The sequence below is a fragment of the Gopherus evgoodei genome, chromosome 4 (assembly GCF_007399415.2).
Source record: "Gopherus evgoodei ecotype Sinaloan lineage chromosome 4, rGopEvg1_v1.p, whole genome shotgun sequence".
Classification (NCBI taxonomy): Eukaryota; Metazoa; Chordata; order Testudines; family Testudinidae; genus Gopherus; species Gopherus evgoodei.
This window is the reverse complement of record NC_044325.1, coordinates 107,011,022-107,033,917: the sequence shown is the minus strand read 5'-3', so window position 1 is coordinate 107,033,917 and position 22,896 is coordinate 107,011,022. Positions and strand designations below refer to the sequence as shown.

The following is a 22,896-nucleotide window of genomic DNA, read 5'->3' as shown; positions in this document are numbered from 1 at the left end:
TTCGGCAAAGCACTTCAGCACATGCTTAATGTTAAGCATGTAAGTAGTCCCACAGACTTCAGTAAGACTACTCATGTGCTTAAGTGCTTTGCTGGATCAGGGCCAGAGTGCTCAGTACCTTGCAGGATCAGAGCCTATAAGAGGCAGTAGGTGTCTGCAACCTGAGAGTTCTTTTCTTGTTGAATTGAAATTAAAGAAGGGATCTAGTTGAAGGGTACGTCTATTGCACAGGCATTATGTATATCATACTTGATGTGCTAACCTTGCACACAGTAATCTAGCCTTCCTGACACAAACAGTAAGCAGCACACTTTCTTGAGGTTGAGATCATCAGAAGCAAACACGGCAGTTATGGGGATACAAGAGGTAAGACACGGCATAATGATGTTACTATCATTGTTCCATTGTCATCCATAGTGATTCTTTAGTGATGTGTGTTTTTTCTCTCAACATAACATAGGACGCTTGAGAATAAACAGAGTAAAATGCTGCAGCAAATGCAAAATAAATGCTTGAAAAATTAGATAATAAAAATTACAAACTCAGAAAAAATTACCCAAAATTAATAGAAACAAACCCTCTACCTACTTGGTCAATATGCAAACTGCACATAGCAGACAATTTACAATGAAATATGTCTTTATTTTAAAAGTTCAGGTTCAGTTCTGTCTGAGATAACATTAAATAGACCTGAGTTCCTTTCTGCAACCATGCTACATCATTGTTTACTTTAATGCAAATATACTGAGACTTTTAATTTAGCAATACTTTTATTCCCTTTTTTTTTGTATAATAAACATGCAGAATTACACTAACACTTTTAATGATATATATTTTTAAGTTCGGGTTCAATTCTGTTTGGGCTTTTTGCTATGGCTTAGACCCCGTTTTTTTGTTTTCAAAATCAATTTGCCAAGTCCTGTTTTTCAACCATTGTAATTATTGTCAAAGTCGGAATTCCAAATGTAGGAAAAGTGTATTTTTCATACATTGTCTAGTGGTTATTGCATCCTGGAGGCCATTTTTATTATAGCTTTCCGTCTGATGTTGTATTACATAATGAAAGACCCTATCATAACACAGACACTCACAATAGCAGAATTAAAGTAACTGTAAGAAAATCAAGTCTGAATGTCTGAATGCAGGTATAAAATGTTAAATTTTACATATATTTTGTAAATGTACAGTTTATAAGATTACATCATGCTAGTTCTTAAGATGTGTGGCTACTGGCATGTATGTACAATCTAAATTTATGTAAATCTGTCCATTTCCAAACTCCTGTGGAAGGCAGCTAATTTTGCTTTGTGCAGTTGCGGTCTGCACTATGCCACAGCAAAACTGAAATCAATGACTCCTTTTTTCTCTCCCAGCAAAATTGTTTTTCTTAGCAGAAACTAGAATAGTTTTACTCTTTGTTATATTAATGTGGCTACTTGCTAAAGATGTGTTATCCTCTTTAAATATTCAGCCTGAAATACTCACCCAGTGCTTTGCTTGAGAGAGAAGTCGAGTCCAGTTGTTTGAACATAGTAATGGAAATCAAAGTCTCTTGAGTTCTGCTGAACTCTAACTCTAAGAATTACTAAAATTTTCAGTTATCGACATATGTGCAGGGTAATAGTCTTATTGCCCAATTCAGCAAAGCTTATTCTGTGAACTCTATGGAGTGGTGCGAGCCTCTTTCCAGTGAGGGAGCTGCACCCCCCTCATCACAAGACCCTACCCCGCTCCGTGCCCCCACCCCCCAATGGCCAAGTCAGAGCTGGAAGCTGGAACCAGGAAGCGTAAGGCACTGGCTGCTCACAACTGGTAAGAGCTGCCTGGGTGTGGAGATCTGACTCCGGGGCAGGCAGATCCCTGGGGGAGCAGCAGCTGTGAAAGGTGGGGCCCAGGAGTCTGTGCCACAGTGGGTCAGTCCGAGTGGGTGGTATGCCCTGGCAGGTGGGGACATGGGCCAGGGGCTGCTCTCAGGCTCCCCAGCCCCTGCCTGGGCTTACTTCTCCACTGCTGCTGGAGCTGGGAACCCAGCCAGTAGCTGCCACTCTCTCCACTCTGCCTTCAGTGCTGGGTAGCTGAAGAGCAGCAGCTGATATGGGAGTGGTGGTGTAAGGCAAATTTTGGGGTGGCTATAGACCCCGCAAACCCCCTTATGCCATGCCTGGAACTCTAGTTCACTAGAGGAAAATGGGTTTTCTGCTGCTGTGAGTTAATTTACTCCAGTAGCTGAAGTGGTAAAGGTTTGTATGCCATGCTGAAGGTCCTGGGTTTGTACTCTGCTGGTGGGCCATGTAGGACTTGGTACATGGCTATGTTGGACATGTAGCAACTGAGTTGCCCTCACACACAGATTCATACCCATTAGTATAGGAAACAAAGTAAAAAAGAAGTAGAACAACCCAATTATTTCCTGAAGAATGTATGCTCAGTATCATATTTTGTTTAAAATAATATGATAGCACATGTATGTGTAGGACTAAAAGAAAATGGGTTTTCTAAATTGGTGCATTCATATTCTTTGCTCTTACAAGTTACATAGGGCTGCTTACATAATTTATCATTGGTCCATTAAATCCAGTATTGTGCTTCTAGCAGTGACCAATACGAAGCAAATTAGCCTCCCTCCCATAATGCACTGAGCCAATGATCCACTGATGTTGTGTTGTGAGGGGAGAGCAGCAAGGAGAAGGCGGGAATGTCTACTTGACCCCTGCAAGTGAATAACTTGCACCTTGGAACGGGAGATTCAGTAATCTCTATTTTACCTTATGTTATTACAAATGTTATTAATGGTCATAAAATTATTTAGTCCCTTTAAAAACCAGTGACAGGTCAGGCTTTGGGCTCCTTCTGACCTCCAGTGAATTCTACAGCTTTATTATACGGTGTGTGAAGTGGTAATTCTTTTTTTTTTATATTTACCAGCTGTTAATTTAATTGATTATTCCTTTGTTCTCTGGGACTAATCAGTTTTCTAGGCAGAATTCAACAGTTCATTGTTTTTAATAAAAATCCTGTCACGTTTCAGTTGAACTATATAATTTTACAGTACAATGCTGTGTGAATGTGTTGCTGAAACAAAGAGTTAATCAGAAAGTGTTTGGATACTGCCATGCATCATGCCTTTGTGCATGAATAAAAAGTTGGAAACCGCATAAAAGCAGTAGTTGGGTTACCACACAACTGGATATGCTTAAGTCTGAACGCTTCATAACTCTAACTACTGGGGAGTTGCAAACTTATAAATAACCTTGCAATTGGTTAAAACCTTATTAAAACCATATGAAAAAAAATATAAAGCATTTGGTTAGGGGGTTCCGTAAGTGCAGTAATCCTGTTGAAAGTAATCTAACTGAGGTAGATCCATATTTTAGGAGTGTCTGCAAGTGCTGCAATAGTTAAGAATCTGTCAGTGTTTAATAGGTAGGAGGGGAAGGATTAACTCATAAAATCCTGTCTAGGAAATATTTGTCTATCTGAGTTTTTAGAGAATTAACTATATTCTGTGTTATTTTTAAAGGCAACCTGAAAAGCAATAAAACCCAGTAATTCAAAAATATGTGTTGAGTGCCACTAATAATGCCCAGTATACAGGGACCTCACCTTAACACTCCTTTCATACTTCTTCACTCAGATTTCATGACATCCACCCCAACAATGATGGAGGCTTTCTAGTATTCTCATCCACAGGGCACTTGAAAATCATGAGTCAGACCTTCTAAAATCATGCAATTTGCTTAAAAATCAATTTAAAAAAATAGGACAGTGAATTGTTGATATTTGTCTTCTGGTTTTTGAACCTATAATGTTCATGTTTCCAAGTTTTTTTCCACAGCCACAAAGGCTAGAATTTAGCTTTCATTATATAAAAAAGTGATATTTGCACATGTTCACCTGACTCCAGGAGCTGGGGCTTTAAGAAACCCAAATATCATGAGACTTGCAATAAAATCATGAGGGTTAATAACCCTAGAATCCTACTCCCCTGTGATGCCCCAGTATGTGTCATGTTGTCACATTCAGAATAATGGAAGCCAGCTGGTTAAGCAGGATTAGTATAAGTCCTTCTTTCAAATGCATTGCTTGTTTTTTCGACAGTATTTTAACACAAAACAATATATTTTAAAAACGGGACTTAATGTTCTCCCTTTCTTCTGAGTAGGATACATGCTCCCAGTGCAGTTCAGCATGGTACATCAGGAGCACTATGGGAACATTTAAATGGAGATAAAAGCATTGCAGCCCAGCCGTGGCAGGCCTAGGTCAGCTGACTTAGGCTTGGTGAGTTCGGGCTGCGGGGCTAAAAATTACTGTGTAGACGCTTGGGTTCAGGCTGCACCCTTGCACTATTCCAGAGCTTGGGCTCCTGCCTGAGTCCAAACATCTACACAGCAATTTTTCAGCCCTGCAAGCCTGAGTCAGCTGACCCAGGCCGGCTGTGGTTTGTTTATCTTCATGTAGATATATCCTATATTGCAATAGGCGCTTGTAGGCTGAGGCAGGGATTCTTTTCTATTCTATATAAATTCTTATACCACCTTCATTATCATAGTATCTGAGTGCCTTATGGACATCCTGGAAATCTTGAGAAAACTAAAGTAAGATTTCAAGTGAAGATATAATATATTGCCCTTTTAGTCTGACCACTGGGAGCATTAGCTTCATATTGTTAAAGTTACTGGGATTTGGTATTTTGTCTTGTCGGATCAACTTCAAGTCACAGACATTTGGAGTTCATTCATCCAACCTGTACATCAAGTATACTGAAACTTGTAGCAAAATGGCCCAGTTATTAAAATGCTGAAAAATAACTATTATTACAGTTTTGCTGTAATTTTTTCTCAGCTTTTCTCTCATGCATGTGCACACACATATACACACTCTAAATCTTTAAATACGTCTTGCCACAGAGTGATATGATACCTTGTAATTTTAGACATGCAAAATATTCATGAGAAAATATCAAACTTGAGACAAACATTGCCAAAAGTTTGTGAACCTGGGACAGATTTGTGGTTCCTATTGAGAAACCGTGAGAAATTCTATGATTTTTCAGTGTTTCCACCTATAATTTGGCCAAAATTGATGGGTTTGGGTAAGTCCTGCTTGGAGTTTGTTCACAACTGGAAATCAAAGCAAAACCATATGAATTAAAACAGGGGAAAGGTTCATATGGATCCCTGTGAACTAATGCCACCAAGTTTTTTGGGAGTTCTACATCTACTGTACTACATTTTTCAGGGATTTTTATTTTTCTGACTACAAACTGATAGGATAGGATAGTTCTAACCCCCTCCCAAAAATACAAAATTTAGAGATAAGACTGAAAGTCAATTTGTAATGATTCCTGCTGTGCCAAAATATTGCAAACGATTCTAAGCAGAGGGTGATTTCACTTTCCAGTCCTAGCTATAAAAAAGTAGGAGGAACTTGGGGGAAAGTCTGGGAGAATTTGTTCCTTGACCTTTTCAGGATGAAAGGAGGACTTGTGAGTTCTCCCAGAACAATGTTTCCTGATTCATGCACAATGGAATGGCGGGTTGGAAGGACAAAGTGTCAGTCTGAGCTCTGAATTGCTTTGTTGTTGTCAGTATAAGTCACATTCTTAGGAAACTATAAGATTTTGCTGAGGTGTCTGGGGGATTTATTCTCACAATTCCTATTAACATCAATAGGAATAGTGTGAATGAATCCATATAAGTTTTGCTGAAAATTTCCCCTTTGATGTTTTGAACACAGGTGCTTTTTGCTGTTTTTTACATTCCACGGTATATAAACAGAGTAGACCACAAATAACAAATAAGCCACTAAAGAATTAGCTGAGACATTCAGTGTGGAATAACCTAATTGTAATGTATTTTGTATGTAAAGGTGTGATAATTATTTATAGCGAACTAAAATTGCAACTAAAATACTGTCCTCAGATATATAATAGCCCCTCAGGCATAAGCTCTGTGGCTTCTGTGAATGACCCATATTAATTCAGACTCTAGAACTTGGCTCTTTAAATAAATGTTGGTAACTGCTGCCAAGTTAAACTATTGAAACAAAGAGTATTACATCATTGTCCAGCCATTTCTACTTAAATAAAATGTATTTGTTTGGAAAAAAAATAGAACAAACCCCTTTCACACAAGGATCAGCTGGTATGCCATTTTCCAGTTTCGTCTGAACACACATTTCAGATGTGGAAAAAGCTAGCATGCTGAAATAATTTGAGGCATGGGTATAGTCTGATCCGTCTTGTTAATCCAGAAGGGAGGGGTATCCAGTGTATTATTACATTTCGTATATTGTTTTTCAAGAGATGGATGCAATCAGTCATCTCCCATCTGGTTTGAAAAAACCTTGTCTTGCTGGCAAGTAAACTGTTATTTAAGTACACAATCTACTGCACTACTGAAACAGTTTTGCCAAACTTGTCCAAGTATTCTCACAAGCTTAAAGATGGTATAAATATCATTTATAGCAAGTCATTTACTTCAGACTATATGGAATGCCTTCCTGTTCCCCTGATCTAAGTGTCCCAGTTTACATTATGACCTTTATTGCTTCTGTTTGATGGAATGATCAGTAAAAATTTAATGACACTATAAAATAATAAAAATGTCATTAATTTACCACGGATCTTGGATGCAGTGGTTGTAAAGTTACATTAATAAACAGAATATTTTTTACAACAAAAAGCATTGTTACGTGGGAACGTATAAATAACACACATAAATTTAAGAGCAATTTTACTGTTAGCACACACATTATTATGGAATAGCCAATAAGTGTATAAAACATAGTATATAAAATTTTATGAAAATATACTGTGCACATCAAAAATTCAGCTTTTATCTAAGTGCAGAGAAAAGCCATTATTGTGTGCTTACTGTTTCATTGCTGTTCTTCCAGAAGATCACAATTTTATATTTGTTTCTAGTAATTTGAAGTTTGCAGCTTCTTTGTAGGAAGGGCCTTGCTTCCATCACTTCTCGGTTGACTAAACCATCCCTTTACCTTCCGCACACGCAGGAAAAATTGATAATCCCTGCCACAGAAATGAGGGAAAAGTTGCTAATTTAATGCAAAGTTAAAAATAATGCCTAAGGGGTTGGTTGGCTTGCTCGGTGACTCTGGAAATAAGGGATAATAATCTAGCAGTCTATCTGTCATCACTGGGCCAGTTCCATCATTGAGTGTGAATATGATGGATGCCACAGTCTTGTGGCTCGTAACGTTTAACATTCATCAGCTCTCACTAAAGGGGCTTTATCATTTAAATATCTTTATTTAATATGCAACATCTACCTCATACATCATAATTTCAAAGCACTTAGAGAACCAACAGCCCTACAACACAGTAGAACAGACTTTAATTTTTTTTAATAACTTTTATATTTTTTGCATGTTTGTGACTGACAATGCATAAATAAGTGCATAATCATGTCACTGAATGAAAATGAAGATTTGGCTGTTGCAAGAAGAATTTTTCCTTCTACTAATTTTAAAGTAGGGATTAATTTTTACTGTATTTTTAACATACACAAAAACACAGAGGGCCCAAACTGTGCTTGAGAGAGATTTCAGTTTCGGCAAAAGTCCCTGATCGTGCACATTTTTAGTTTTTTTGACTTCTGTGGGCCTACTCCCATGAGTAAAGATTTACAGGATCATGTCCTAAGCGCTTTCTTGAAATTACACAATTTAAAGTGAACAACTTTGTATGAATGTACAGCAGATGATATGCAGACAGTATTAAAGGATATTGTCCATCTGTTTAGATTTCCAAAATTACCTTTTGAAAAGGAGGTAAAAACCACACCCTATCCCCGGAAGATGCACCTTAACTAAAAACATAAAACAAATTAGCTCTGTGTGGCTAAGAAGCAAAAATATATATAGCTTGTGCAGGCGTATATATTTCCAGCTGCACATACGTGTGTGTTTGTGGATATAATGGGTATGTGTATTTGTTTGTTAATGGGTATGTGCTTATATACATACTCATTAACAAATACACATACTCATTACATATATATATACATGTGCGCGTGTGTGTACCCCACACTTTAAAAATATTTTACAATATGTACATGTAGATATTTGTTTATGTGGCTATAGGCTATGTAGAATTTATTTTCCTTTAGGACTTGTTTGCACTAGGAGAAAGCGTGTGTTTTTTTAAATGTGATAACTAACACATTTTAAAATCATAGTGTAAACAAGGTAAGTTGTGGTTTCACCATATGTTAGCTGGTTGACGTGAAGCCTACTAGGATAAGCCCTAAAGAAAGGAAAAGGTTGGGACCTAAACAGGTTGAGTGTCCCTTTAAATACTAAGTTCATAAAAACGTTTCATATAAGTTTTACTAATACCTCATCCAAATATTGATATTATAAGCATCACTGTGAAGAATATTTTTCATTGAAAAAAAATTAGACTAAAAAGGCATTCCAATGTATATATTGAGAAATAATAGCTGTGGTATATTTTTCTATGAATTGAAAATCAGAGGTTATTACTGAGTCATAAGTGGACTTCAGTTCTTTTAGAAGAAAAGGTATTATTATTGTGTACGCTTTCTTGTCTTGCTGTTTCTGCCCTTATCATGTAATTTCCCCTTTTCTCCTTCTATATCAAAATATTGATATTCTTTCAGAAAGTTTTTTTCCTTTTCTTTAATAGAGAATATTTTCTGGTAAAAAATCAAAGAGAATGAATGACTAGAAAGATACGTCAAATGTGCATATTGATATATAGCAGGTTCTGTTGATTTTAATAGTAAAAAGATATTTCTCCTTCTTCTAAACCACACTTAACGGTTGTTCTTCCAAGACTACTGCAGGCTTTAATTCAAATATTTGGAAAGAGAAATGGTGTGTGCTAAAGGCTGCTTTTCTTAGTACTGATTTTTGCTTTATTTTGAGCGCAAATTGTGAAAGTCTAAACTAGCCCCTCAACAATGGACCAAGGAACACTTAAAAAAAATTCATTCCTATCTACCAGCAAAGCAGATTCCATCCTGATGGTACAGGATTATTGTTAGATTATAGAACATTTTTGAGAATAATGTTGGCCTTGTAGTGTTAGTTTGCCTGTCTAAGTCACATTTCCTCTCTGTGTTCCCTCATCAATAGATACATTATATAGGAAAGCTACACTACAAAACCAACTCAGTAGCATGGAGAATGTTACTCCATTACGAAAATGCAAAGCTAACTTGTAAAATGGATGGAAGATTTTAAGAAACTTTTAAAAATGCAATTAGTACCTGAAACTCCTCAGCTGCATGTTGTGGTGGTAAACCCAGCGAATCGGTTTTGTGTTGTGTTTTCTTCCCATGTAGATTTAAATATATTCCATGATCTGAAGAATCAAAAGGCTTCCTGAACAATTTGGCTGATGGGAATTAATTATAGAAATATAATGATATTCAAAAAATAATCAGATTAGACAGCACAAATGAACTGAGAATGAACAAATGAGGCACAACAGCCATCAAGTAATTGTATGTTTGGTCTTTAAGAACATTTCTAAGTTTCTAAACATTGTGCAGGAGAGAAAACTCATGATGTTTTCTTCTTATGTCTAAAATGCTCAGTACAGAACTAGGTCATTGAACAACAGACTGAACAGCAATCAGCACTCTACTTCTGCATAATGCATTAAGTATAACATGCAGAAACTGTTCGCAGAGCTGAAAGCTGGTATTTCATGTCTGTAAATTCAAGCTGACGTGACATTTAATATTGTTTCATAGTAATGAACAACAAGGTTTCATTCATTCACAAGTACAACATAATACCAAGTTTAGTCTGAAGAAATAACAACAAGGCAAGGGGGAAAACATGTTGTGTTCCTTCAAATGAGAACACTAAATTAATGATAACCATTGAACACTTAGCTACTGATATAGAGTACTACAGAGACTCACATTGTGAAGGAATATTGCACTGTCGATTGTAGTGCTTTTTCCCTGTAGTTCTTTGATTGAAGATTAGGTTAACACATAAAATGCCTCCCTTAGTTTTCATTTTACAGTTCCAGGTCCAGCTTTCCTGTGCAGGTCTCCAGCTCTCAAAGGCTTTGTGTTTTTCTAGGAGCAAGCACCGTCCCCTCTCTTTTTCAATTCCCATTGAGGTTCAGTTGAAATTCCTAGACAAAATAATAGTATCAGTTCTGTCATCTACTATTCCTTCTTTGAATACTTGTCTTTGAAAGCCTCTTGCATAAAATTCAGACTTGTGTTTTCTCAGGGGTATGATGCAAACTTGGATCTCTTAGTGGAAAAAAAGTGCTTTTTCCATTAAATTAGCAGCATGTTTTAATAGGAACTTTTCTTTCAAGTTCTAAATTTTAGTGTCTCTCAAATATCGATTTTTTTTTCCAGTTTAAGTCACAACGTTTAGTGGAAAGACAAAGTGTGCAGCATAGATCAGCACTGCTTCTTGCCAAAAGTTTTCTGCAGTTGAATGTACCATCATTTATACATTATAAAGGTGCAGTTCAGCCTAATTTGGAAGCTTCTATGTATATTTTCGCATTGAAACCTTAGGGCCTGATTTTCAGAAGTGCTGAATACTCATAATTCCAACTGACATTGATGAGAACTCTGGTTGCTCAGAACCTATGAAAATGAAGCCCTCAACTTTATGTTCTAAACTACACTTTTAATTAAAACCTGCTCATTTAATTCACTCAGGAAAAGAAAAGAAAAGGCATATGTCTGTACATAAACATAGACATAGGCATAGGACTAAGATATAGGGAGCATTAATAGTATCTCTTGTCTTTTCCAGGAAAGAACACGCTTTGAGAATTTAGGCCCACAGTTAACAGGGAAACCCAGTGAAGATGGAAAACTGGGCCCAGGAGTTATTGACCTTACAAGGCCAGAAGATGCAGAGGGTGAGTTGCTGTTATGACTACACCGAACACTGCTTCCTTAATTCCCACAATCTGACATGAAATGGACACATAGCTAAGTGCCTACCAGTATCTTTAATGAGTGGTGTGCAGCTAAATTCCTGGGCACAAATTTAAAATGTTTTGCACGTTTTTATCAGATAGTAACATATATATAGCAAAGGACAGGAAAAAAACAAAACAGAAATGGTGATACCTTACAGTGTATACTCTGAGCCATCCTGAAACACCATTTAAGATATGTCTGCATTGCACACTACACTTGGGCTTGTGGGACCCAGATCTGTCGACTTGGTGTTTCGAAGACTGTGCTTGAGCATCCACACTGCATTGTAAGCCTGGGTTTTCGACTGCTGAAACTGGATTTCACAGCTGTGCTAATGTGTCCAGACTGTATTATAGGTTGTTTATTAGCTACTTCCTTCAATTACTGTTTGTTGCTTGTGCTTGGTCGCCTAAGTTACATGGAATTGTTTCTGCTCTCTGAATCTTTCTGAACAGGAGAATAATGAATGGAGAATAATCTATAAATTAGTTACAGAAATGCTTTTTAGATAAATTATTATTCATGCTACAATTAATAAAGCTCTCAGGAATCACATGCATTTTCAAAAATACTCTATGATTGTCCATATACTCATAAATGGAGAATTTCTATCTCAGAGGAAATACTGCTGTTTTGACATTTGTGTTTCTCCTGAAGGGTGACAAGCTGCAATATCAAAACTATTCATGGAACAAAAGTTCAGCAAAATTTTTATTCAGATGCAAAATATTTCAACAGTAGCCTACATCCACTTGGGCTGCCGCAGTGTCTCATGGGAGTTGAAATTAAGATGACTCATCCAACATGATTCTCTGTGGGCTGGGATCCCTAGTTACACTGAATTTTCCTGATGATCTGCTGTCATGGGAGTCCCATGATGCACCATGGCAGTTCATCCAGAGGGGAGCCACAGTGCATCATGGAAAATGTAATCCAAACAGGATACCAAGTGCATAAAGGAGAATGGGGGCATGAAAAACTCAGACTACAAATCCTATGAGACATTGTGGTTGCTCTGACAGATGGTGATGAATGTCACACTGACATGAAATATTTTATTTAAATTTTCCCAATGGAAAATTGTTGGTTTTTTTTTTCAAAATCAGCATTTTCCTGCTAAAAATGTTGATTTTTCTGAAATCATATTTTTCAGTGAAAAATATTTCAACAGAGAATTCATAATCAGCTCTACTCATAAATAAATGAAATGATACCACTCATCATTATGAACAAATCTTGTCATTTTTAATCCATGAAAATATTAATAAATCAATTTGTTCTCTAGTCAAATAACTCCAGTCCTGTTTTTGACTGTATAACATCACTGCATTATAGTTATAAATGTTTTACACTGTACTTTATGAACACTGAATATTTTTCTACAAAATTAAGAAATATAAATCTTATAGCTTGCCTCCTTATATCTGGGAGCATTGAATCTTAACTATTAATTCAGAACTCCATTTCATCCATTACATGTTCATATTTCTTGAACTGTATCAAGTCAGTGCCTCCTAATTTCACTCTGTGTAAATGCAGATGATGTACTGTAACTAGTTTTTCTGACAGGACTTCTCTCTAGTATTTCCCTGGTTTTGTTCATTTCCCCATATCAACCTTCCTCTCCTTAGCGTGCTTAAGCTAGTGTCTTGAGACACACCCAGGCACTGACAGCCTATCCTGTTACTAGATAATACAAGAACGAAGTCTTTACATATGTAACTTTTGTGCCAACTTAAGGACGTGTAACCCCTCCTCCATTTAGAGTTAGTGGGGCAGTTGTGACATGGTGTGTTGCCATGTGGGGAATCTGAATTCATGAAAGGATTCAGGTTACCAGGCTTAGCACTAACAGCAGATAAATGTCTCTGGAAAGGGAGTGTTGGATGAATCCTTCTGCTGTTCTGTAAAAAAAGAGCTGGCCAGGAGTTCAAGAGTGAGCTGCTTATTTCCCCTTCCGGCTGTAGAGAAGGTTGAAGTTATAGCAGATATGGCAGAGCTGTGCATAAAAGACATTAAAATATCTCTCAAGTTTTGTCCTTTATCCTTGGCAAGTTATCTAAGGGATGACTCTCCCAGCATGGCAAGTCTAAGAGTGGCTCATTGAAAATACTATGGTTGAAATGCCAACAATTAAACTATGACCTCTGAAGTTCTGTACTGTACAACTAGCTTTGTTAGTCTCCAAGACTATTTACACTTCTTCCTAATTATAATTGAGGCTTGTACAGATCTTTCCAGTTTTTCAGCATGTCACAAAATTTTTATATGTGCCAATATCAACCTGTACTTACACGTGTGTCCACTTTAGATTTGAGTTGCTAAGGAACTCTACAAACCTATAGTTAATCCTTGGCCTTTTGTAAGAAGTGATATTGGTTCTTTTTTATTATGTTGCCAAGGTCACTATCTCATGGAATGTCACAATTTTGTAATAGCCAGAGTTAGCCTTTTAAGATCTGGTATGTTTAATACCTTCCTTTTGTATTGTATTAGTTTTTTTCCTGTTCTTTTTTATCCCTTTCGTTTTTGATTTGGTGATATATTTTGGGTTGCTATCGGTGCAGTCGGTACCATCTGTACAATACTGGTAGTGCATACTGTGTATTATATGGTATGACCTACATACATAAGTAGTAGTAATAAAATTACATATTAAGGGGCAAATCTTGACCCCTCTCCTCTATGGAGAGGCAACTGAAGCTCCCTGACCCAGGCTGATTCTGCATCCAGAGCATAAAGCTGGAATCCTAATAGAGTGACTATGCAGCAGTCATACTTTTCCCCTGATGCTAACTAAATCCAAAGGCCAAGAAAGGAAGGTCTGTACAGGGTCTCCTTGAATTCAGAAAGGTGCTTTCAGATAACATTACAGGGACAGCCATGAACTCTGAAAGCTCCAGTACCTCACAGTCTCTGCATGACTCCTGCCCCCTCTGTCAAGTGGGGAGAAGCAGTTGTGTATCCCATCTAACTTCCCTTCTGATTGGCCTATCCTTCCTTAGGATTGATGAGATTGGCACAGAGTGTGCAGGAATGGAAAATGAACCTAACATTCCTTCAGGACTGGCTTTAAAGCAGTTCCAGCTCCAGTTCCAACACAAAGTCAATTGGAATATTCCAGTGCCACATTTTCTAGTTAATTCCCATTTAAACCAAGGAGATTATCCATGCTAATTATGTTACTGTATGCAAATAATCCTTAATGTGGAATACAGAGTCAGAGCAACAAAAGTTTTGAAAAACAACTACACCTCTACCCCAATATATCGCTATCCTCAGGAGCCAAAAAATCTTACTGTGTTATAGGTGAAACCGCGTTATGTCGAACTAAGGTCATAACAAAATGTTTAAGTACATCAGAAGCAGGAAGCCTGCTAAACAACCAGTGGGGCCCCTTGATGATCAAGATACAAAAGGACGATGATAAAATCATTGCAGAGAAACTAAATGGTTTATTTGCTTCAGTCTTCACGGCTGAGGATGTTAGGGAGATTCCCAAACCTGAGCTGGTTTTTGTAGGTGACAAATCTGAGGAATTGTCACAGATTGAAGTGTCACTAAAGGAGGTTTTGGAATTAATTGATAAACTCACCATTAAAAAGTCACCGGGACCAGATGGCATTCACCCAATAGTTCTGAAAGAACTCAAATGTGAAGTTGCGGAACTGTTAACTAAGATTTGTAACCTGTCCTTTAAATTGGCTTCGGTACCCAATGACTGGAAGTTAGCTAATGTAACACCAATATTTAGAAAGGACTCTAGAGGTGATCCCAGCAATTTACAGACCGGTAAGTCTAACATCTGTACCGGGCAAATTAGTCAAAACAATAGTTAAGAATAAAATTGTCAGACACATAGAAAAACATAAACTGTTGAGCAATAGTCAACATGGTTTCAGTAAAGGGAAATCGTGTCTTACTAATCTATTAGAGTTCTTTGAAGGGGTCAACAAACATGTGGACAAGGGGGATCCAGTGGACATAGTGTACTTAGATTTCCAGAAAGCCCTTGACAAGGTCCCTCACCAAAGGCTCTTACGTAAATTAAGCTGTCATGGGATAAAAGGGAAGGTCCTTTCGTGGATTGAGAACTGGTTAAAAGACAGGGAACAAAGGGTAGGAATTAATAGTAAATTCTCAGAATGGAGAGGGGTAAGTAGTGGTGTTCCCCAAGGGTCAGTCCTAGGACCAATCCTATTCAATTTATTCATTAATGATCTGGAGCAAGGGGTATACAGTGAAGTGGCAAAGTTTGCAGATGATACTAAACTGCTCAAGATAGTTAAGCAGACTGTGAAGAACTTGAAACAGATCTCACAAAACTAAGTGATTGGGCAACAAAATGGCAAATGAAATTTAATGTGGATAAATGTAAAGTAGTGCACATTGGAAAAAATAACCCCAACTATACATAAAATATAATGGGGGCTAATTTAGCTGCGAAGAGTCAGGAAAAAGATCTTGGAGTCATCATGGACAGTTCTCTGAAGATGTCCACGCAGTGTGCAGAGGCAGTCAAAAAGGCAAACAGGATGTTAGGAATCATTAAAAAGGGGATAGAGAATAAGACTGAGAGTATCTTATTCCTCTTATATAAATCCATGGTACGCCCACATCTTGAATACTGTGTACAGATGTGGTCTCTCGCCTCAAAAAAGATATTTTAGCACTAGAAAAGGTTCCGAAAAGGGCAACTAAAATAATTAGGGGTTTGGAGAGGGTCCCATATCAGGAAAGATTAAAAAGGCTAGGACTCTTCAGCTTGGAAAAGAGGAGACTAAGGGGGGATATGATAGAGGTATATAAAATCATGAGTGATGTGGAGAAAGTGGATAAGAAAAAGTTATTTACTTATTCCCATAATACAAGAACTAGGGGTCATCAAATGAAATTAATAGGCTGCAGGTTTAAAACAAATAAAAGGAAGTTCTTCACGCAGCACACAGTCAACTTGTGGAACTCCTTGCCTGAGGAGGTTGTGAAGGCTAGGAGTATAACAGCGTTTAAAAGAGAACTGGATAAATTCATGGTGGTTAAGTCCATAAATGGCTATTAGCCAGGATGGGTAAGGAATGGTGTCCCTAGCCTCTGTTTGTCGGAGGATGGAGATGGATGGCAGGAGAGAGATCACTTGATCATTGCCTGTTAGGTTCACTCCCTCTGGGGCACCTGGCATTGGCCACTGTTGGTAGACAGATACTGGGCTAGATGGACCTTTGGTCTGACCCGATACGGCTGTTCTTATGTTCTTATGAATTTGCTTTGATCCACTGGAGTTTGCAGCCCCACCCACTCTGGAGCACTGCTTTACTGTGTTATATCTGAATTCGTGTTATATAGGGTCACGTTATATTGGGGTAGAGGTGTACTTTGTTTGTGCATAGACTGCTTTGTACAGATAATTGCTTAGCCACTAAAGCAAACACAAAAGCCAGCAAAAATGTGCTTTTAGGGCCAAATTTTCAAAAGTCAGTGTCTAAGTAATGCCTGCAAAATTGCACTGCAATTTTATTGCACTCACATTCCACAGCTGTATATATGAATGGGTACTTGGATGCACAGCTACCCATTTGTAGTGTACAAAAGCCCATTTGAGAATGCAGTGTGAGTTTTGCTGACACATTTTGGGTGCCCATGTTTGGAAACGTAGTCCTTAAATTCCAGGTGTTTTCTTATCTGGAAGGTGATAAAAAGCATTGCTCGGCCATCACGGTGAAATGAGGGCAGACACTTGGATAAATTTTAAGTTGCAGGGCACAACTTTTATTAAACTTTAACACAAGGGAGGGGCAATACTCACCCATCACCCATACTTTCCCATGCCAGGCATATAAGTGGTTTCAGAGCAGGGATTACAGGGCTCCTACCAAATAAACTGGAACTCAGGGTAGGCGCTCTTCAGCCCACCCTCTGGGGACTCAGCTTGCAATGAGTCCTACTACCTCTCCTCCTCTGAGAAGGACAAAGGGTGCAGAAGGTTGGGGACTTCACAGTCTCACCCTATCCCATGAGCCCAAGGCCCACCAACCCTGGCTGTCTTCTATCCTATCATTGCACTGGAAATGAGTCACAAGTCGCGACAGATTAAAAGCCGAGCCAAGTATCTCAGCTAGGTCCTGAGCACATTCATACTTAACCTACTGTGGCTTGAAGGTGCTGTGAGGAAGGTGAAAAACTTCCTGGTCCTCTACTAAGCAGGTGGTCGGATAGACATGCAACATCTGTCAAGCTCAATTCCCATTCTCGCTCAGGATGGGTAGGGTGGGGCTGCTGGAACAGAGCTGCAAGAATCTCTACATGGCCCCTGCTCCAGTATGGGCGACAGGTATAATAGGCCAGGGAAGACTCTGCCTCCCCTAGTGCAACCGCTGCAGTGGGTCCCCAGTTGTGGGTTAGGAGATTCGGGGATGGCTGAGGATGCAGTATGTGCTATTCAGTTTCCTAGGTTCATTTGTAATCTCTCTGGACTGCAGGGAGATTACTGATGAACCTGGGATACTGACTAACACATACTGCCTCCTCAGCCGCCCTAGAATCTGCATGGAACATACCAAAAGCTTAGGTTCTTCTTCCAGAAGAGAGAAGAAGAGAAGAGCTTTTAAATTTTTGCAGGGCAGCTTTGGGTCTGTGGAGGGGAGGTGTGGCTGCAGGGGCTTCAGCCAGCCTGGGGCTACTCCAAGCAGGTTGAGGTATGTGTGTCAGGGCTCCGGCTGGCTGAGGGGTCAGGGATCTGGTTGGCTTGGGGCTCCTGTGGCCTTGGGGGTGGGAGGCAGGGGGTCTTGGGGCTTCAGTTGTGGAGGAGGGCCAGGGGGTCTCAGGGCCCTGGCCACGGAGGAGGGTGTCTCGGGGCATTGGCAGTGGAGGGGGAAGAAGGGGCGGAGCCAGGGCTAGCCTCCCTGAAGTGGAGCTCCACCCACTGCCCATGTGCTCCAGCTTATATCCTGGAGCTGTGGAATGCTGATAATCAGTACTCCTCCCCAGCTGGCCGATGGGTGCCAGAGACTCCAAGAGGTGGGGAGTAAGTACCTGGAGCCTCTTAGCGAGTGTCTCCCTCCCTTGCTGCTGAGGCTGCCCCCTTATGTTACCAGCCCCATCGATTTCCCCCACTCAGTGTGGGGGTGGGTAGCATTTTGAAGACTGCATTAAAGAACTATATTTCATCACTTTACCAGTTTTTTAATATTATATTTATTTTTAAACAGTTAGTAGAAGTGAGCCTTTAATTATTTTATGGACTGGGGTTATTGTTGATTAGTTTCACATTCAGAAAATGAGTAAAATCCTTTCAAGCCATTACTCACATCGACAGAATTTTAAAACTTTGAAGTTATCAAATGTCAGTAGGTTTTTAAAATGCTGACTTTTTAATCATAGACCTTTCAAAGACAAATTTCTTAGCTAAGAACTCCAAATATAGTCCCCTTGTGCTTCAAAACAATCGTGTTTTAAGCTCAAGGAAAAACTTTTATTATAGGAAACATTTTATCCATAGTGCTCTGCTCTGTGCCAGTGTAATAATTTCAGACAACGTTTTCTCGCTACTGTTTATACCTGTAGCAATATACAGTGCTTCCAATATGGCATCAACCTGGCATGTAAAAGCCAAGTGTCATATTTTCTTTGAATTCTAGGAGTGCCCACAATACTTGGTTCATTGACCAGAAACTCAAGAAGTTATAATTGTCTTCTTTTAGAGGCAGTGATTGTATTATAAGTATTGAAGTTCATTACAGTTGTCTGGCTTGAGATTACAAATTATGGGAGAGCTTTGCAGACTTAAATTTAAGATTTAATGGTGTTGTACCCTCTCAGTAAATGGTAGTAGAAATTAACTGTGCTTCCCACAGAACAAACATACCTTTCAGAGGTGACCTAATGTACAAAACTGTTGTTTAAAATTTGCCACCGTTGTAATGGTTTTGCCCTCTTCTGGCTGAAAGCCTGGCAAATGGCTATAGAAGTTAGCACTATTAATAATTAATGACGTGATAGAGCTATTGCTTTATGTATTGTCTACATTGAAATGAGAACTATGTTTGAAAATGATGTTCATACAGAATTCAAACATGGTGTTGCCAACTTTTGAATTATTTGGTTTCTTTAAAGCTCCTGGAATCATATTATTATCTGTAAATCCTAGCTTTCATTTAAAAAAAAAAGATAAAAGAGAAGTTTCTAGCCCTCATAGTTGGTAGGAAAATCTTTAAAAAGTGATTTGAGTGCCACCTAAAGGCTCAAAAATCAGAAGAAAAATAAAATGAGCCACTTTTAAATTAAAATCTCATGATTTCTAACCCAGTAGCATGTTTTGGGGGGCTGACTCATGATTTTTGAACAATGGGGATTAGCAGTACTGAATTACAACTAGCCAATATGGACAGGACCAAACTCTGTTTGAGGTCAGACAAAGCTGACAGCTGTTTTTGAGTATGACTCTAACACAGTTTTTCCCCCACCCACAACAGCTGGACAAACTGTGTTAGAATATGAGTCAGCAGCCGCCATATTTGAACCCTGTTTTAACATGTAACAATCAATCAATTTGCAAGCTCCTAGAGTGTAAAAGTGTAATAAGTAATAGCCAACATGCATGTGTCACAAACAAGTTATGCCAAACCAACCTAATTTCTTCCTTGAATAGGTTCACTGGCCTAGTGGATATGGGAGAACCAGTTGATGTGACATATCTTGATTTTAGTAAAGCTTTTGACCCAGTCCCACATGCTATTTTCATAAGCAAACTAAGGAAATATGGTCTAGATGAAATTACTATAAGGTGGGTGCATGAATGTTGAAAGACCGTACTCAACAGAGCTCTTATCGGTTGTTCACTGTCAGACTGGGAGGTGTATCTAGTGGGAAGTCTCAGGAGTCTGTTCTAGGTCCGGTACTTTTCAGCATTTTCATTAATGACATGGATAATGGAGTGGGGAGTATACTTAACTGAACTGGAAGCAAAATAAAATCTGCCTACAGGCAAAAACCAAAATCCATAATGCTGTTGTCCTCACGGCTTTATGGGTGCAAAACATGGACCCTGTTATCAATGACACATTTAAAAACTTGACAGTTTCCGTTTGCAACACCTACAACAGTTGCTGGGCATCAAATGGCAGGACTGGGTTTACAGTACAGAAGTTCGGTCTGCATCAAGATTCATTTGATCTGCACCCAGTTGAGATGGACTGGCCATGTAATTTGTATGCCTGAGACCCGTTTATCAAAACAAGTCTTATATTCTGAATTAAGCTCCAGCAATCATAAGCGTGGAGGACAGATGAAATGCTTCAAAGGCACCATGAATCAAAATCTGCTCAAAACTAACATTTCTGACCTTTGAGCAGCTGGTGAGTGATCATATTGCATGGCCCTACACTGTAAGGGAATCATGAGAAGAATCGTGTTGAGCAGCTGGAGGCACAGCGCCAGACACAGAAACAATGTGCAGCTCTATCAACACAGCTAGGCAAATGGCTCTGTGGCTAGTGCAGTAATAGTTGTTCTCTCCAAATTGGTCTATACAAACTGTGATTGTCAACATCGTCCTTGAAATCAAGGTGATTAGCATCATCAACATCAACATGCTTATAAAATTTACAGATGACACCCAGCTGGGAGGGGTTGCTGGCACTTTGGAGGGCATAAAAAGTGACCTTGACAAATTGGAGGTTTGGTCTGAAATCAACAAGATGAAATTCAATAGACACAAGCGCAAAGTACTTCACTTAAGAAGGAAAAATACAAAATGGGGAATAACTAAGTAGGGACTAGTATTGTGAAAAAAGATCTGGGGTTTATAGTGGATCACAGATGCCATATGAGCCAACAGTGTGATGTCATTGCAAAAAAGGCTAATATAATTCTGGAGTGTATTAACAGGAGTGTCATATGTAACACAAGAGAGGTAATTGTTCTGCTCTGCAAAGAACTGGTAAGGCCTCTGCTGAAATACTGTGTCCAATTTTGGGGTGCTACTCTTTAGGAAAAGTATGGCTAAATTAGTGAGAATCCAAAGGAGAGCAACAAAATAACAGTCTTCAAATATGTTAAGGGCTGTTATAAAGAGGATCATGATCAATTGTTCTCCATGTCCACCGAAGGTAAAACAAGAATTAATGGGCTTAATCTGCAGCAAGAGAGATTTAGACTAATATTAGGGAAAATGTTCCAGCTATAATGATAGTTAAGTACTGAAATAATCTTTCAAAGGACACTGTGGAATCCCCATTATTGGAGGTTTTTAAGAACAAGTTAGACAAATGCCTGTCAGGGACGGTCTAGGTATACTTGGGTCTGCCTCACTGCAGGGGGTTGGCTTAGATGACCTCTCAAGGTCCCATCCAGCTCTACTTTTTGATGATTCTGTGTTTTTGTAAAAATTGGTTCCCTATTCTGTGAATACAGGTTGTTAGGTTTTGAGAATCTTCTCTTGGCTCAAGTCCTCTTATCAATGTTTTGGTACATGTGCCTGCTAATGTAGTATGTACGCCAAGTATACTCATTACTGGAACAGCTCCTTCTATTTGCAGGCTTGTGGTCAAGTGCTTTGTTAATTTGCAGAAAATACACTAGGGTCTTGCCCTCTAGTGGATGGAGGCCTGCAGAAAAGATATAAGTACTTCTGTCAACAGTGAATGGTTCTACTTTAGCTCAGGTACAAAAGTTGTTCCTTTTGATTTTGAAGGTCATTCTTTCAAGTCCCTTTGGAGATGTGATCCTCATTCATGCAAAAGAATTCCTTCTGTTAAAGAGAGTGTAGTTTTTATGATTCGAGTATGGACTCAGAGTAACAATTTATGGATTGTGTTATTGGTTCTGCCACTGACTCATTGTCTGATGTTGAACAGGTGATGTAATGTCTCTGTGTCTTGTTTTCCCATCTGTGAAATGAGAATAATTATACATAAACGTCCCATAGCAGTACTGTGAAGCTAAATTACTTAATATTTTGGTGACTTTTGCATGAAGAGTACTACACTGGTGCAAAGAACAATTACGAAAACTGTCACATCCTGTATCTATTTGTACCATATAATCAGAGATGTGAGAGTTACATGCGTGGCCTCAAAATTTGCCAGTTGGGGAAGTTTGTGCAAAACCTTCCTCTTCACCACAGAAATCCTTTTTTTGTGACAACTTTGCTGATTCTGGGCAGTTAGTGTTTATCTGCCTCTTCTTCTTTACAGGGAATTCTAGATGTGCTCAGTGAACATGCTCTATAGCCATGAGAAGGAACATGCCAGCTAGCTAGACTTCTCACACGGATACTCAGCCTTCAGGAAGCAAATGATCAGCCTGGAAACAACTTACCAAGAGTTGTCAACATTCCCCTCACTACCACATCCCTTCTGAACACGCCTTGACCGGCTTGTCCCCTTCCCTTTAGGTTCTCCACATTCCTCCTGGCAGCCAGAAAGAGGGGATCAGAGGCCCCCATCCACCAGAAGGTGATTGGAACCCCTTCTTCCTCTTTCCCCACACTCTCACTCCCCAGTCCCCAGTTTTTATGACACACCAATATTGAATCCTGAATGGAAATTAGGAAGCATCCTAAAATATATGGAAAAAACAATCACTTGGGTTTTAAAATTATAGCATAGTTAAATATAATACACTCGTTTAAAAAGATCTACTTTCCTAAAAGGTCTTTCTGTGCATCTTGTGCTTCCATAGAATATCCAGCTTCTAATTTGCTGCAGAATTCATCACTGGATTACTGCTGAAACTAGAGAGTCTTGGTGCATAATATAGCATGCTCTTCAGTACTGAGCTCTGTAAAAATAATAATGGTCAAATAGAAGTGGTTAAATAGATAGAACTGAAGAACAGATATGGAAGGTGGTAAGGTGATAGGGAATAGCCAGCATGGATTTGTAAAGAACAAATCGTGTCAAACTAATCTGATAACATTCTTTGATAGGATAAGGAGCCT

At 38.8% G+C, this 22,896-nt stretch overlaps 1 protein-coding gene across 17 annotated transcripts in view; it reads left to right on the top strand.

Moving 5' to 3' along the window:
• SOX6 (SRY-box transcription factor 6) overlaps positions 1-22,896 on the top strand; it is a 459,305-nt gene that overhangs the window by 402,705 nt on the left and 33,704 nt on the right. For all 17 annotated transcript variants that reach the window (XM_030560472.1, XM_030560465.1, XM_030560471.1 and 14 more), the window contains one exon: positions 10,789-10,897. In XM_030560472.1, the coding sequence (XP_030416332.1) occupies positions 10,789-10,897 (109 nt within the window). The remainder of the gene's footprint in view (positions 1-10,788; positions 10,898-22,896) is intronic.